The sequence below is a fragment of the Spizellomyces punctatus genome (assembly GCF_000182565.1).
Source record: "Spizellomyces punctatus DAOM BR117 chromosome Unknown supercont1.7, whole genome shotgun sequence".
Taxonomy (NCBI): domain Eukaryota; kingdom Fungi; phylum Chytridiomycota; class Chytridiomycetes; order Spizellomycetales; family Spizellomycetaceae; genus Spizellomyces; species Spizellomyces punctatus.
This window is the reverse complement of record NW_015971543.1, coordinates 1,357,732-1,374,662: the sequence shown is the minus strand read 5'-3', so window position 1 is coordinate 1,374,662 and position 16,931 is coordinate 1,357,732. Positions and strand designations below refer to the sequence as shown.

General features: G+C 47.6%; 6 protein-coding genes across 6 annotated transcripts; 4 read left to right on the top strand and 2 right to left on the bottom strand.

Moving 5' to 3' along the window:
* The first annotated feature begins 2 nt into the window (after positions 1–2).
* SPPG_04851 (uncharacterized protein) lies at positions 3–2,440 on the top strand. Its single transcript, XM_016753089.1, has 3 exons — positions 3–906; positions 998–1,069; positions 1,140–2,440. Exons 1-3 carry the CDS (start codon positions 310–312, stop codon positions 1,809–1,811), a joined length of 1,341 nt encoding a protein of 446 aa, XP_016608582.1. The 5' UTR covers positions 3–309; the 3' UTR covers positions 1,812–2,440.
* Positions 2,441–3,099: 659 nt separating this feature from the next.
* Positions 3,100–6,352, bottom strand: SPPG_04850 (uncharacterized protein). Its single transcript, XM_016753088.1, has 2 exons — positions 5,251–6,352; positions 3,100–5,030 (listed from the first exon to the last, which is right to left on the bottom strand). The coding sequence occupies exons 1-2, from the start codon at positions 5,570–5,572 to the stop codon at positions 3,307–3,309; spliced, it is 2,046 nt and encodes a 681-aa protein (XP_016608581.1). The 5' UTR covers positions 5,573–6,352; the 3' UTR covers positions 3,100–3,306.
* A 179-nt stretch (positions 6,353–6,531) lies between these two features.
* SPPG_04849 (uncharacterized protein) lies at positions 6,532–9,265 on the top strand. The gene is made up of 6 exons (XM_016753087.1): positions 6,532–6,707; positions 6,779–7,136; positions 7,217–7,559; positions 7,622–7,671; positions 7,740–7,788; positions 7,850–9,265. The coding sequence occupies exons 2-6, from the start codon at positions 6,779–6,781 to the stop codon at positions 8,895–8,897; spliced, it is 1,848 nt and encodes a 615-aa protein (XP_016608580.1). The 5' UTR covers positions 6,532–6,707; the 3' UTR covers positions 8,898–9,265.
* Positions 9,266–9,399: 134 nt separating this feature from the next.
* Positions 9,400–11,188, top strand: SPPG_04848 (uncharacterized protein). Its single transcript, XM_016753086.1, has 4 exons — positions 9,400–10,103; positions 10,167–10,390; positions 10,463–10,660; positions 10,743–11,188. Exons 1-4 carry the CDS (start codon positions 9,491–9,493, stop codon positions 11,019–11,021), a joined length of 1,314 nt encoding a protein of 437 aa, XP_016608579.1. The 5' UTR covers positions 9,400–9,490; the 3' UTR covers positions 11,022–11,188.
* Positions 11,189–12,246: 1,058 nt separating this feature from the next.
* Positions 12,247–13,885, top strand: SPPG_04847 (uncharacterized protein; the record flags this gene model as incomplete). The annotated part of the gene is made up of 2 exons (XM_016753085.1): positions 12,247–12,427; positions 12,510–13,885. The coding sequence occupies exons 1-2, from the start codon at positions 12,325–12,327 to the stop codon at positions 13,883–13,885; spliced, it is 1,479 nt and encodes a 492-aa protein (XP_016608578.1). The 5' UTR covers positions 12,247–12,324.
* SPPG_09226 (uncharacterized protein) lies at positions 13,507–16,577 on the bottom strand. The gene is made up of 2 exons (XM_016757383.1): positions 16,446–16,577; positions 13,507–16,347 (listed from the first exon to the last, which is right to left on the bottom strand). The coding sequence occupies exons 1-2, from the start codon at positions 16,559–16,561 to the stop codon at positions 14,097–14,099; spliced, it is 2,367 nt and encodes a 788-aa protein (XP_016608577.1). The 5' UTR covers positions 16,562–16,577; the 3' UTR covers positions 13,507–14,096.
* Positions 16,578–16,931: the final 354 nt, after the last annotated feature.

Here is a 16,931-nt window from a genome sequence, read left to right as displayed (position 1 = left end):
ATGGACATGATGGGGGGGACGTGATCAAAAAAAAGAAAAAGACAGAGCTCGGGCTTTTCATTAGTACCTGTGAAAATTACTCGAGTCTTTTGGGGGGGCAAAAGTGGACATTGCAAGGGAAGGGAAGGAGGAGGAGGAGGGCTCAAAGAGAAACTGTCCGATGTTGGGTTGTTGGTTGGACGTCACACTCTTGTTTGTCATCTTTTGTTTCGCAGTTTTCTCCCATTTCTTTTTTTTAAACGCATTGTGATTGTGTAAAAAAAGGGTTGTTGCTTGCTGGTTCCGCTTCCAGCATTTTGCTTTTTGGCAATGATCTTCTTGGATCGGTCAACGATACCTTCTGTTATGGATATCCCATCCTCATCTCGGTATTATACCACCAACGACAACGACGTACGCCTTGCATCCACTGCCGCTCCTCTGTCATCCAACGGTTTCTCTTACTACGCCTATCCACCTTGGATCCAGCCTGAGGGAAACAGCATCATAGCCCCTTCCTATCAGCAGCACTCGGCATCCACAGCCCTACCACAGCACGAGCCCAGTCACAACACTTTCAGTCCACATCCTCCTTGTGTATCCCCTCTACTTTTACCGTCGCCAACCGATAGCAGCATGGATATCACAACATTGTCATATCTGACAGACCTTGCGACACAGTATACCAGAGTGCTTTGGCTCCCAAACTGCGAACGAAACGAATCAGAGATGAAAATGGAACATAGAGACTTGCCGACATTTCAGTCGTTCATTATGCACATTCTACAAGCGACCAATGTCGAGGCGCCCGTGTTGTTGATGGCCTTGTGGTTTTTGAAGAGGCTCAGAGCGGCAAATCCATTAGTGAAGGCGGCCGAGGGAAGTGAATACAGATTGTTTGCAACTGCGTTGTTGTTGGCCAACAAGGTACAGTTGTACATTACTAGACCTGCAGTCTCTGCTACTGTCAATCATTGCCAGTCCTTACAATGACTGATACATTCCCCGCTTTTCGCAGGTCATGGACGACCATAGGTTCACGAATGCCGCTTGGTCACAAGTCACAGGCCTATCTGTCGAAGAACTCAACGTAGGTCTCAATGTCGTATCTTTGCTTTGCTCGAATAACCCGTTCTCAACCTTTTGTATTTTTTCCATAGATTATGGAGCGGGAGTTCCTACAGTCCCTAGACTATCGCCTGCACATGTCAGATTACTCTTACTTTCTTTGGCTCCAGAACCTTCAATCATTCTCATGTGCCCTCAACCAAGTCCGCTACAAACCGACAACCCTCAGCGCAGCGTCTCCTACCGATTCTGCCGTCTCTGTCTCCCCGGCCGCTGCTGCTGTGCCTCCGTTGTTATTCCCGTCTTCACCTGCCACATACTCTGGATACATGAATGTCGACCATCGCATACCGACATATACCCAGAACAGTGGGTATGTGGTTCCGACTAGTACCGGGTTAAATGGAGAAACAGGGCAGCGCTACGCACACTTTGCAAACAGTCATATACCCGTTGCCGGCGTAAACCCATTACGATCGATGCAGCCTTTGGCAATCCTACGACATCGACGCACCAACATGTCTGGATATTCCCCATCGACAAAAGCTCCCATTCCTGAAGCCACTCATCACCATCATCGCGAGAGACGAACTCGCACAAGCGGACCACGGTACGCACGAAATCAACCTCGCGCTACAACATGGCGAAACGGCCAGCTTCGTCATGCAGATGCATATGTCCCAGACGAGCAATGGCGCAGTGCGAGTTTATGGCATCCGACAACGGTGGTAGCCGAGCGTGGTGCAACCGTTTGGGGTTTGTGACAGTTTGCGCCTCATATCTTCAGCCCGCTTGAACCTGCCGACAACAAAAGGGCTACCATTCCCTTTCCGGTCCGTCCCACTTGCAAATCTGTATCCTTGCATAAGCAACATATCACATCAACAGCGTAAAAAGAACTGCAAACATCACGCAAAATGCAGCTACTTTTTTGCTACTATCACTCAGCCTCACATTCACATCCGCTTGGCTACACGCCAACGCCATACACTGTATCTATTGGTGCAATTTTTCTTGGGACAGGCCCCAGAATACCCAGATCCGAACGACGACGACAACGACGACAACAACAACAAGATTTGGACCCCCGACCTTTGCTTTCCTATTCCCATTTTGCGTTAGGATTATACATATGACCCTTTGTTTTCGGGACATTTGTACTCTTTCGGTTACCGATTTTGTGTGTACGTAGTGCTTTACTTTTTTGTATAGTGTTTGGCATACGTTGGCGGGCCTTGTTGAATATATCTGTCTGTCGATTCGTGGACCGTTTCGTTTATTTTGTATGGATCTATGCTTGATGGAAGCGGCCACGAATAGGAATGTACGCAGCGTACAAGTAAGAAACCGGTGCGTGAAAAAATTGTTGAATATATCTGTCCGTCGATTCGTGAATCGTCTACTTTGCATGTTCTATGGATCTAAGCTTGGTGGAAGCGGGACAATAGATGCTACGAATAATGAATGTAAGCAGCGTACAAGTGACTGACAAAGCAGTAGCTGAAAAAATTGGCGGTGTGATCGTGGGTTTGGGGATCCTTGTTCATATCCTTTGGAATTTTCCCATGCATGTCGTGAATTGGAGATATTGTAGGTAGCATGGATATCGTAGCGGATCGAGATTATCAAGATTGACAACTAGTTTTCTGCTGAGGGGTTCAAGCATTTTCGTAACGTGTTGCATGGCATGTTGGGCAATACTGTTAAAGAATAGGTATAGATTTCATGCCGATCCCTTCAAAGAATTATCCAGATTATCCACGCAAGAACGAGTGTTATTTGGATATGAGTACATGAATGGAAACGTTTTTGTTCAAAAAAGAGTTGATTGAAATGTTTGACTTTCAAATATTGTGTATATTCAATGTACGATCATCGCACACAAAACAGCTGTGTACACACACATTTACCAAACCTTACTACAATTCAACCCAAAAGTTTGCATATGCAGATGTTTATCTCGAAGGGATATAGCGAGTAGCATTTGTTTCATTGCCTTTTGCATACCTCACACACACACAAAAGGCTTTGAATGTGAATTCACAAACATGTCCTGATAGATACTATTTAACCCTCAACAATCACCATCTATCCAACAAAAAAAAATAAAACACACATACACACACACACACGATAACAATCATTTCAGAAAGTAAAACACCCACACATGAAAAAAAAAAAAAAAAATCCTTTATAAAAATACACAATCCCCAAAAAAAAGAAAAAAACAAATTTCAACAATATACAAAAAGAATGTTTTTAATCCCCAAACGCCCATGCCTCAAATGCATCATCATAGGCACCCAAGGTCCCCCCCGTTCCACCCGTTTCAAACGAAAGACGACTTGGAGAGCCTCTAGTCATGACTATTGGGTCCGTGTCCGGGTGGTCTGTAAAAGTGGGTATATCTACATGGTGATCCTCATGGTCATCATCGTCATGAATGCGGTCGACATGATGTCGATCGACACTATCGTGGTCGACATTATCATGGGACTCGACACCAGACTGTCGTCGTGCCCACGCTTCAAACGCATCATCATAGGCTCCCAATGTATGCATAGAGTACATGGATGTCCTTGACGAGCGTGGGCTTGGCGAGTGTGGGCTTGATGAGCGGGTGCTTGAAGGGCGGGTGCTGGGTGAGCGGGTGCTGGGTGAGCGGGTGTGGGAGGTCGGTGTGGAGGGTAAGATGTGAAGGGGGATGAGAGACAAGAGGGATGGGACGTGTGCGGGTGATGGGATGCTCGGTACGACATTGGATGCGACAGTCGGTGGGAAATTGGGTGGGATATTGGGTGAAAAAGGATGGCCGGAGGGAATGGGAGCCAGAGGGGGTGGACCGCTCTTGACCTCCCCATTCTCCAGCACACTCGCATTCTTGTTCGTACTCGTCAAATTGCTATTCTTTATGTTTGCATTCGCACTCCCGTCCTCCTCACGCGTAGTCACACTCCCATCCCCACTCACATCTCCACCGGCGTTCCCACTCTGACCCGCATTCCGAATCCGATTTGAAACAGCCCTCAAAAACAACCCTCTCTGTCCACCACTCGCCCTCGTCCGCCTCCGCACAACAACAGCCGCCCCAATAAACGTCAACAAACCCCCCGCCGTCAACCCTACAATCATCGGTAACCGCGATTGCGTCCTAGGAACACTTGGTTGCTCCGTATCCGGCGTCGGAAGCGTCGGTCCCTGAGGTCGTCCCGCCGCAACCCGCTGCACAGTCCCCTCATTCCAAACCCCCTGCGAAAACAAAAACAGCGTCTGATCCAATGGCGTCGAACTCTGGCCTCCGTAAATTCCTAATCGGCCCATGAGGTCCACTGCGGCGTGGAAGGCTCGTGGTGTAGGTCCAGGCTGGTTATCAGGATGCGGTTGAGGAACCCATTGCAATTGCCCCTCATACATTTCCAACCTCCATAAATCGTCTAAATATTTTTGGTTTGCGGCGTCGTATCCTCCAAACAGGTACGCCAAGTTACTTGTTCCCAATTGCGTCAACGATGCCCCAATACGCGGTGAGGGTATCGACCCATTGCTCATGGGTACCGCCCACGTTAAATTCCCGGTTTGAAACTCTAAACATGGATTAGGCGTCGGTTTACCAAAACACACTATAAAGGATCCGTTCATGAGGACAGCAGTGGCTCCCACGACGGGAGTACTCATTTGCGTTCTTAATCCTAATGGCGGTACAACTTTACTCCATGTCCATGTCTGGCAGGATAGAACGTGAACGGTATGCGCCGTCTGCCAATCTTGTCTTGCATTTCCGCTGGCGTTTTGTTGTAGTTCGCCACCGTATACGAATACACGGTCGTTTATTGCGTCGTAGGCGGAGACGTGCAGGCTTCGTGCGGGAGGAATGTCACCCGTCGTTTGAATATATTGCAGGCGTTTCTCGGTCGTTTGAAAGAGGACGGCTGTTTGGGGGTCCACGTAATCCAATTGGTCGTATGTACCATTTCCGGATTTTCCTAAAGGTGACAAACCAACATTTTAGTTATAGCCCCATTCCTTGTACGTTATCATCTCAGTGTCCCACCCCGCGAGGCTGTAATGAGTGCAATGTCCTTTTGACCCACGTTGCATATAACATGCGCAAACCCACATGCATGCCCACTGTCAACACACACACTTATACCTCGCACATATATCCGTAACACCATATAACAAAAAAAAAAAAAAAACACTTACCAAACAAAACCAAAATCCTCCCACCTCCAACCGCATCAGCCGTATGCCCAACCCTCCCCCAAAGCGCCGTCCGCTTCGGCGCAAACACCCCCTCCCGATTCAAAACCACCACATTCCGCCCCTCCCCACGCACAACCGACTTGTTAAAGAAAATGACATCACCCCATTGGCTCGGACTCCAATTTGGAGAAATGTTGCCTTCTCGTCCGCCGATTCCCCATACGGCGTTATCGGATGTGACTACCCAGGTTTGGTTTGTGGTTGCGGTATAGCTTGTCGGGATTAGCAAGTGGAGGAAGAGGAGGAGCAAGTGGATGGGCATTTGTTTTTATAGCGGCATTTAAATGAATTGGCAAGTTGGATGTTTGTTTTTTTGGGTTGTGTGATTTGTGTGTGTTGGTGCGTACTGTGTGTGTGTATGCGTAGTTCTTTCCTCTTGATCGTCCTTGTTCGTCGTTCCGTACAAAACAATCTTGGAATAAAAGAACAATGGAAATCCAGTTGGGAAATGGCCGGAATCAAAACTCTCCTCCTCCTCCACACAATAACTAAAAGTCCAAAACACGCACGGGGGGCGCCTCTCATTTGTACATTCGAATGGTTTCATTCCACATTGTTTTTGTTTTATGATTTATAATCATGATTGTTATTCATTGTGGGCATATCCTATGGGCCGGCTGATGCTGAATTGTGCATCTCCCGAATGACTGCACATCTGGCTGTATCAGCTCGATGCAGAATTGTCACGAGAATAACTCCCAAGTTTCCACATAAACAATCGAGAACCAAAAATATCCCAAGACTCTCTTACAGAACCATTCAAGTGCACGTAGCATCCAAGGTCCTGTCTTTTGTCTTGAACTAGAATATCCCATTGCTCCGTTATCCAGTCTACAATTTGCAGGACTGAATGCACACCCAACGAATGGTGTGCACCAATGGTCTTTTTAAAGATGAGGATGGAATGGACGTGTGCCAAGTGGGGCAACTTGGGACAGGTAACGATTCCATCCCCCCCTTTCTTGTTGCAGGTGACATTCTGTTGCTATCGCAGAAGGTCGAGTGATGATGATGGCCATATCCTCAAAAGAACTAAAGTTGCAATTGATCGTTCAAACAATGATCCTACATAGAACCCTGGGGGTCAGCGTGTGTGTGTGGGGGGAGAATGAAGAACAAGTTGCTATTTATACTCAACTACAAAAAATTCCCCGGATGATTGACGCCGGTTGTCATGGCAACTACGCATTAAGTGTGGTGGCTTGATAGCAAACAATCCCCACAAAAGCTTGTCCGCTTGTTGTCGTTTGCTTCGTGTGTGTGTGTGTGTGTTGTTGAGAGTTGACCCATCAACGGCACTTGTTGGATTTAAGATTGGGTTGGTCTTTAAACGATTTTTGGTTATTTTCAAAGGAGCAATTTTGGTTCTTGTGTCGGGTTTGGTTTTGTAACTCAAGGTAATAAACCAATCCATCTTGTCTGCTTCGCGCTTCGTACCTCTGTTTTCAACACACCTCTCCTTGTCCAGATGGTTGGAAAAAAGGAAGCAACCCCCTCAGTGGTGTCTGACGCAACTCTCAAACCCACGCACACCAAAAAAAAGAAGCCGCGCAAGACCAATGTCACTCAATTCGCTCCACTGGTCGAACAAGGACAGTGGCCCATCATTGTCCAACATTCGCAGTCCAAGGGTCGGCATGCGGTTGCAAAGGAGGATCTGTCTGCTGGGACGGTGATTTGCCAAGAACGCGCTGCGACGCTTGTTGTTAGCACTCCTTGTGTCAGCGAGTTTTGTCATCGGTGTGTGGGCTCGTTGCTCAAGGCTCAGTTGTTGCAGCAGCGTGTGTCGTGTCCTGCATGTGCAAAGACCACGTATTGTTCTTCTGGTATGTTGTTACCGCTCAGTCCTTGGACTGGACCTTTCGATGATATGGTGTGTTTCATGTTTTCTTGTCATTTTATCTAGCATGCCAAAAGGCCGATGCGGCCCGTCACGTCCTGGAATGCCCCATTGTTCCGAAACTCACAGACATTGCAACCAAGCATGACATTAACGTTGATCTCTTGCGTTTGACACTATCCCTCATTGTTCGTCGTGTCCTTGAAGAGCGTCGCGCCAAGATGGCCAAGGAAGAGGTGACCGATGCGCCGATTGCGCCATGGTGGTGCATCAATGAGCTTGCGCTGCATCCACAGGTGTTTGACAAGAATTGGGTAAAATGCGTTGCGGCCGCTGCGCAAGACATGTCAGAGATCTTGCCAGAGTCGTTGGCAACGTCTGCTCCAAAGCTGGTTGAGCTGGCCTGTCGGTAAGTCATTGCCAGTCGTCGGTTCTCCTTTGCGTGCATTGGTCTCATGTGTGGAATTTTAGTATCAATACCAATGCGCATAGCTTGAGTGATGACGATGAAAAGACTGCTGGTGAGCTATCGTGTTGGTTGTAGCGCGTGTCGTGCACGCCGTGGTGACTGTTTTCCGCGACACGCCAGACACGGCATTTGGGTTGTTCCCCATGGGATCCCTGTTCTTTAAGCACAGGTATGTGTTTGCATTTCATTTTTGCTAGGTATGAACGGGGCTGATGGTTTCCTTTTCACAGCTGTGCTCCCAACTGCCATTTCACCGCTGATCGCGGCATCTTGACCTACCGCACCATCAAGCCCATCAAGGCTGGTGAGGAACTCCTCGTGTCTCACATTGAGCTTTTCCAGCCTCGTTCGACACGGAAGCAGGAGCTCTTGAACACTAAACAAATTCGGTGTGACTGCAGCCGGTGCCGTGTTCCATTGCGCAAGTCTGTCGATCGGTTCTTGGACGGTGTGCTGTGCGAAAAGTGTCATGTGGGGGTGTACCTGGCTGAATCCGAGTTTCCTGAAATTGCCAAGGATGCCCACCCTGTAGAGAATGGTGCGTCCGCGAATGGGAGCAAGGCGGAAGAGAAGCAAGATACCAAGGCCGTTGACACCAAATCGGAAGATGTGGTCGATGACAGCAAAACATTGGCATCCAAGGACGGTGAGCAGGGAGATGAGAAAACTGAGGAAGAGAAACAGGCTGCAGAACAAGACGCTAAAGCCCGTGAAGAGCTTCTCAAAAAGGAATGTCGCTGCGACAATTGCGGACACGTTAAGAAACTCATTGAAGTCGAAATGATTCGTATCCAAGTTCAACGGGATTACCAACAAATCTTTCAATTCGTTCAATCAAAGAACCACGGCGCTACCATTACCTACTTCCGTCTCTTTATCGACAGGTACCAAAAAGGACGTCTCCTCCACCCCTACCACGTCCACCTCGTGAACGCGCATCTTCCCCTCTTGACCGCCTACAAAACTCTGGGCGACTATGCCTCCTGCCTCCCCATCATCAAACATGTGATTGACATTTACGAATCGAGTAACATTGTCGCGCCGCTTCGTCACGAGTTTGTCGAACTGTATGCCGAACTGGGTGTAATTCTCTCTGCGTTGGCGATTGCGAACCGAGCGGAAGGGAATGGACGGGTGCACCGAGGAGGAGAAGTTTTGGAAAAGAGGTACAAGCGGGAGGCTTTGGAAGCTTATCGCAAGGCGTACGAGGTGTGCCGTATTTGTTTGGGAGAGCAGAGTGCCAAGACGGTTGAATTGAAAAAGAAGGCGAGGGTGTGATGGTGCATCTTGTCTTTCTGACTGAGTGTGTGGGGGAGAGACGATCTGGGACAAGTTTTTTTCTGTTGCGTGCATTTTTTCATTGACACTCTACATTGATTATTTTCTTGATTATCGTTTGTTGTTGCTGTTTTTTTTTTGCGCATTTACACACGGTGCCATTTAAACACCTTGTTATTGTTGGGGTTTAGTACGCTTGTGTTTGGTTCCAAACGATTATTCCTGTGGTTCTGTTGTCTTTTGGGTTTGAGCGGTTGTTATCATTATGTGGTCATGACCATAAGAAATGCTGGTTGATGATAGTGGCATGAATATGTATATTGCATATGGTTTTTGGTGAGCGTAAGAAACGTCCTCTTCGTCCTGTCATTTCCAATGATTTTCATCGTTGTGGTTTGTGCATTTAGTCACGTGTGTGTTGGGAGACGGATGGAGGCTGATGACATAATATGCACACGTGAGGGAACACTGGGTAAATGATCGGTGTTTGCTTGGTGCTTACTTGGTGTGAGAGTGCGTACCTTCATCGTTCTCGTTTTTACAAACATCGTTATATCATTCTACACGCCTCCCGAACGAGATACTCTCGAAACATGTCAAACGACACTGAAGTCGAAGACAGTCTAACCCCCATCGACGCACCGACCATCCCGGCGTCCCCACCGCCGACCCGCACCGAGCGCCTCCGAGTCCTCCTCACCATTCTCCCCCTCGTCGCCTCGACAACTCTAAAACACCTGACGATAGGTCCACCCTACCCCACCTGGCCGCTCAAACTCCACCTCATCCAACAGCTCGTCCGAAATGCAACAGAAATCTCGATGAAAAAAGCAGCAAAAGGGCATGACCCCCAGTCCCCACTCTCAAAGGAAACTCTTGTACGCCGCGCCGTTGCAAGCCGAACACGCGGCGAAACCCTCTTGACGCAAATGAAATTGGATCCTAAACGCGTTGATATCCGTCCGTGGAGTCTTGATCGCACCATTGTGGACCGTTCTGTATGGACTACTCGGACTGAATTAGATGGATGTCTTTCTTGGGAGGGGGTTTTGGAGGGGGAGTGGGTTCAGTGGATTGGATCTGGTGCTAGAGATTCTGGAGGAGTGGTCTTGTATTTGCATGGTGGTGCTTATTATATGTTGAGTCCTCGGACGCATCGTATGACCACTAGTCGGATTTCGAGGGTGACGGGGTGTCGTGTTCTTGGTGAGTATTTCTGCGGTGTCATGACTGTGGTTAAAATGTCTTGTTGATTTGGGTTTGGGTTAGCTATTGATTACCGTCTTGCGCCGGAATATGCGTACCCGGCTGCCCTCCACGACGCTGTAATGGCCTACCACCATCTCACGCATGACCTCCATATCCCTCCATCCAAGATTCTAGTAATGGGCGACTCGGCAGGCGGAGGTCTGACCATGTCGTTGCTAGTCTGGTTAAAACAGTTTGGTGCCAAGGAAAGTCTTCCCGGTGGTGCGGCCATGTTTTCACCTTGGGTACGTTTTTTACCAATGTCCTTTTTTTGTTACATCCATGTTGGGTTTTTGTTCAATTTTTCGAAATGCTAGCTTGATTTGTCTAACACATCCGGTCCGAGTTGGACGGATGCCAAATTCGATTATTTACCCCCTCAAACGACCGTTCCTCCCACAGACCCGTACAACCCCGCCATCATGTATGCAGGCGGTCGAGATCTTTACGATCCCATCATGAGCCCCCTATGGGCTGACCCAGAGATTTTACAGGGTTTACCTCCGATACTCATTGTACGTAACCCCGTCAATTCAAGTACCTGTCACATGCACCCACCATTTTTTCTAAACCAAAAAACATAAATATTGTTTTTAGCAATCTGGCTCTATTGAATGCCTAGCCTCAGATTCCATTGCCCTATCCCGCATCCTCCCTCCCCGAAACGCAACCATCCAACTCTACACAGGCATGCCACACGTTTTTGTCGCGTTCCCCTTTTTGAACGAGACGCGGGCGGCGTATTCGGAGCTAGACCGGTTTGTTGCGGATGTTTTGAGTGGGAGGTTTGTGGGGCGGGGACTGGTTTGGGTGGGGAGAAAGGGACCGTGGGAGGAGCGTATTGAATTGTCGAGTGGTATCAAGGCGAAACTTTAGGCGTATCTCTTTCTGTTTTGTTGTGTGTTTGGGCGTATTGTGGCCTCTTATGTCCTTACCTGATAAACATTGTCATGTAACCTGTCTACTAGGCTCTAGTATTTGTTTTCTACATGAAATGCTTTCTTGTTGCGAATAACATGTTGTCATCAAAAACCCACAAAAATAATATAGCCCTTTTACACACAAAAAAACAAACCTTGACAATCCTTTCTTTATTTTCTTTCACAAATAACAAAACCCCCTAACCCATACCCAGTTCTGCAAAAAAAACAATTAACAATATCATTCAACCCCCAATAACCCTTTATCATACAAGCAAAAACGTCATATTTACCAACCAACTCGCCACTCGCACTTTTCAACACAACACAACACACATATCTCGCATTTCTCCTCTTCCGATTATGTAATACTCCGGTAAATTCCCGACCATAGTGTGAAATAGGTTTGAAAGGGATCTTTTGTTATTTGTTATTTTTCCTTTTTTTGTTTTTTTTTTTTTTTTTTTTGGCTGAGTGTGTGTCTAAAGTGTGTATGGATATTCAGTATTCAATTGATAGATATGTATTCAAGGTTTTTTATGTGTCTATGATGTATTGGGGTTTGATTTGTATCTGTGTGTCGCACTTAGATCTCTACTGGTGTTTTGTTGGCATGTATGTTACAGTCCCAGTATATCGTGGTATTCTTTGTGTGTTTTTCCAGTATGATGGAAATCTGAGGGTTAGGGTCAGTCAATGATTTAATATTTCGATGGGCTGGACGGTTTTTTTGTTGTTTTTGTCATGTCATTGAGGGTATACGAGTGTGGAACTCGTCCGTGTGTTGTTGTTACTTGATGTTTGTGTTAGAAGTTGGGGGTCATGTTGTGAAAGTGTATTTTGTTGTAATAGAGTCTATGGCCAATAGATGGAGCATTACAAAACTCCATTCGATAAATCGAGCGTAAATGTTTTCAGAAACTAGACCTTGTCTAGACAAGGTGTCAAGAAACATTTCTTTGCGGGAATGTCAAGAAATATCCCCGACGCTCTTTTTTTTTTGATTATTTCGTTTTGTTGTTGTTGTTGAGACATTTTTCTCCACTCGCTTTTGCCCTGAATCCACCAAAAGGGGGGAGACCTCATACTTGTATATATTATATGTTGGTTTTTGGGTTTCTCGTTGGCGGGAAAACCTTTTTGTGATTGACTCGTTTTGAAATTTTATGGGGGCTTGCTACAAAAAGGTGGTACTTTTGAAGTGAGATACAGACTGGCAGTGCCATATATTTCCTTTTTTTCATGGTTAAATTTTTGCCATGTCTGCCCAGTCGAGCATCTTTGAGATGCAGTTTGAGTCGAGTTTTGACATGAAGTTGTTGGTTCAGAGGTGTAAAAAGGACCTTGGCGAATCGTTCTTGGGTGAGTATCAGTAGTGGTGAACTTGGACAATGCTTTCATGTCGATACCCATAGTTGTTGACACATGTCTCATTGTTTTGTAGGTTACATCCTCTACCGTATCGAACATCTCGACAAATGTCACCACACCCTCCGCCTCGAAACCTCGCCTCAAAACCCACCCACCCACACCACCATCACACGAACAACTCAGTTTATGGAGACCCTCTTTCACTCCCGAGCTGCACGCGCTCGCATTCTGTACACACTTTTCCACGGTCTCACATGCACATCTAGTCTCACAGCCGTCATCACGACGTTTATCCTCGCCCTCTTGTATCTCGAAACCAGGGTTGACCATTCCACCAAGCTCATGCAAAAGAGCGGCACGTTGGAAAAGTTTGTCGTCGCAGGAATCACAGCAGCAAAGTTTCATTTCGATGAAGATGTCAAAATGTGCAAGACCACGGTTTGGATGCTGTTGTTGCGGTGTGGGATGGAGGTTACTGACGCGGAGGAAGATGCGCTGAGAAAGGGGGAACTTTGGATGGCCAAAGCAATGAGATTTCGATACTGGATTCGACCGGATGAATTCGCCACGTTTGAACAAGAAGTTGTGAAAGGTGTTGAGAGATGTTCGTTGAGGGTTGACCATCGGCTGTTGGCATTAGATGGACGAAATCTTGGATGGATGCGGCCGACCCTTCAGTTTGCGCAATCGGCATCGAACCTCTCCCCTCGGGACCCAAACAATGTTCTCTGGTGCACACCTCCTATACCCAGCACCTCCTCATATACCTACTCACCCTCTGTCACACAAGCAACGACACCAACATCCAACCCATTCTACGCCAAAGCTCAAGCATTAACAACGCACATCAACCACACATTTGCTATCACCCTCCTCTGTCCACACGCCTCGAGCAGCATTTATGAAGGTGCAATGCATGCGCACGCTTTTCTCGCCAGGCTCTGTGTTGATAGGTACTGGGTCTCCCTTGCAAACATTCTACGCATCCGCCACTCGGATGATGCCGCCAGGTTGGGATACACGGCACCATCAGATACTGCCAAAGAACTGCAGAAGGAGACGGAGCGGTTGTGGGACTGGGCCGAGATGTCACAGCACGCCGGGAACGTCCACTGGGCCTTCATGATGAAGTGGGCACAGTCCGTGTATTGGACCCAGAGACCATATCCGCCAGAATGGGACAGTCTGAGAGATTTTGTGCAATTTAATGCGGGCAGAGTAGAACCTCCCGCACAGGGAACTTTGAAACGAGTTCGGGCGGCGTCAATGGGGACAATGGTCCCCAGTAAGAAGCACCTGGCGGGAGCGGGTGAGATGCTGGTTGTGCCGCGATACCCTGTAGAACTTCAACAATTGGTCCACTATCCAATGGCGCACTCGGACGACCGCCTTCAAGATAATAGACAGTCATGTCATGAGGTAGAGGTTTTTGCGATTGCTGCTGGGTAGAAGAAACCGTTGGGGAAGGCGTGAAAGATACCCACTGTCGCTTCGCTTGACATTCTTAGTCTTGTATTAATCCATGTTACGCTGAACGATTTGAATAGTAACACGAATAAACATGGGATCTCATGTCTTTTATACAGAAGCCGGTGAAGGCAAACGTCCGGCTTCATATCAGCGCACGTAATTGAGCATAAGGAACAAACACGCATACTATTTAAAAGTGTTGCAATTGCTTTCGTGCACTTCTTGCCGTTATATCTCGGATGCCGCTTCGAATCCATGCAGGTGGCAAGACAGGTGAGACTGGTGGCTCCTCCATCGCAGGTGTTGCCGAATCTGCTGAACGCAAGGTGAGGACAGAAGGATCCGATGTTTCCTGTATCGATGCCGGACTATCACGCTTCTCATCACAAGAGGGTTCAGCCGCGGGAGGTGCAGTACGTGTCCGTAGCTTCGAGGGAGAGATTCCAGTCATAAGTTCCACTTCTAACTCATCGTCTTCGTCACTTTGTACTTTAAGTTTAGCCAACCTATCTCGTAACTCGTCGTATAAATTTCCTGCTTGTGTAACTTCGTTGGTAGCTTCCATGAAAATTTTTTGGTGAATTTCGCTGAGCCTGCTGATGAAGGCTTGTGCCAGAGTTTCGGAAACTCTACCGTACACTCGTATAAATTCTTTACGGAATACGTGCACAACAAAGTTCTGGAAGGTTTTGCTAGATAAGAATTGATCGCGAAGCAGCGAGAGATCTTCCATCAGGTTTACTACCGCGGCCCGATCTCTTCCTAGTTTGTTCACCATTGCTTGCCATCGATATTGATCAAATATTTCTGATAGACTTGTAACTTCAGCTGATAGTTCATTGATCGTTTCTCGCAATGAGAGTGCTTCACTGCTTAGCCGAACTTGTGAGTCTAGATTGTTGTAGGTCCGTTCGAGGTTCTCAGCGACAGCAGTAAGCCCTTGAATTTTTTCTTTTAGGCCAGCCATTCGTGTTTCCAATTCGTCCACCTGAGAGGATTGAGCATGGACATGTGTCCTTAACTCTTCGATCATGCCTCCGCCCGTCTGTTTCCATTCACAAAACTGCATAGTTCTCTGCATATCCACTTCCTCCATCCAATTCTTTGATTTGTCCTCGTAATGGTCGAGCCTTTGGGTCAGGCGGTCAGCATGGCTGGAAAACGTCTGAAGCTCCTTGATATCTTCCTGTACTTCATCCCTTATGGGCGAATAAGCTGCGTCAGTCTTAGAATAAGCTACGGCAGTCTTAGGCATTCCTTCGAACATGTTCGCGACCAAGCTTTGAAGCCGATCTGCTAGTTGCTTTTTTCCATCGTTAACCACACGCTCAGCCATTTTGTGCTCTTCTCTGAGACTGTGGCGCAGCTCCGATTTTTCCTGGAGTTTGTCTGCAAAGCGTTTTTGCACGCCAAGGAGATCGTCTCGTCGGGCATCGTCAATGATCAGATCCTCCAGCTTACTTAAAAAGTTTACAATCTCTGGTGGTGGCACTGGAATATCGTCATTTTGAATTGTCACGACGCTGGTGAATTCGAGAAGATGGTCCAGTGACATGTTCGAAAAGTCATTTGGCGAAGGCGGGTCAATCTCCATTGCCATAGATGATGGTTCCTCCATCTTCATCGTCGGGCTAGCGATGATTGGAGAATCCTCTGGTATCATAGCCTTAGCGTCGCTTGAGATGTTGAAATCGTGACTTGACGTTGAATCAGCCGTCACTGGCAAAGACGACGATGTCGTCCTATTTCTCAGTGGGGTAGCGAGGACTAGGGAATCTACTGGCATGGCATCTCCAACGCTTGTTGTACAAGCTGGGAATTCTGGGAGCCACGTCCAGGGGCTATCAACACGACTAGGACCCCATGAAGTACCCATATCTGAGTCACTGACACCCGACGGGCTGCGATGTTTAGGCTGTATCAGCGTCGATTTTTTGGGGGACATGGTTGTAGGAGAGCATTGGAGTGGCGGGGTCAAAAGTTTCGGGAGCTCAGGCGTTCTACGCTCTCGGCCAGTAGTCTCCACAGGATGAGCTACTCGAGTACACTCAACTGTATGAGCGACACTGTCGGCTTTTTGTTTTAGCTTTTGTATTATCTTGGACGGTCGACAATCAGCAATGACGTTGATAGACGAAGGCAAAGATCTTTCTTGCGTAGCTTTTGTGTCGGCAGAAGAGCCACTGCCGACAGTCACGCTGACTTGGTGAACCGCTTGCTTATCCTCATCCAAAGACCTCCTCGAATCGCGACCATTCTTTGAGCGTATCGTTTCGGCGGATGGTCGGTAGGATGGTCGGTAGGATGGTCGGTAAGTACTTGCCCGTGCCTTAAGCTCCTGACGATCCCTGAGCTCTTCCCTGAGCCCTGTCCTTCTTCGCTCTTTCTTTCGACGGTTTTTTTGTGCTCTACGTTCGCGAGACAGAGCCCTGCGCTTAGAACTGTCATGAGAATTGGTCGAAAGCAATGCAATCGAAATAAGAAGAGCAAAATAAGTTGGAAGATCAAGTTAGTTGGTTACGCTGAACTGTATACTTACGGTGCAGGTTGACGCCTAGGTAGCTCACGACTGTCATTGGCTGGATGCATGCTCCGGCGACTATTACTTGAAGATGTTCCACACTTAGTCGTTTTTATTTTCGGGTAACTGTCCATCCAGCAACGGTTCTGGAAGTATATCCCCGCAAGCTTCTTGGAGTCTCTTCCGGGACGTCTCCTTGAGCCTTGAGAATCAGACGAAGAGCTGTACTCTGAGCTACTTTCACTGTCGGAAGTATCGGTGCTGGACCGAGATGAATCTGTACTCGACCAGGATGTATCGGTCCTGGACCGAGATGAATCTGTACTCGACCAAGATGTATCGGTCCTCGACCTGGATGAATCTGAGCTGGATCGTCTACAGGTTTCAGGGACGGTTTTCAAAAAAGCCATTACGTCAATATCCTCCGACAAACAAAAAGACAAAGCTGCCAAAACGCAAACCAACTCCCACAAGGCAACGTACCGTCTCCCCCCCATTTCATAT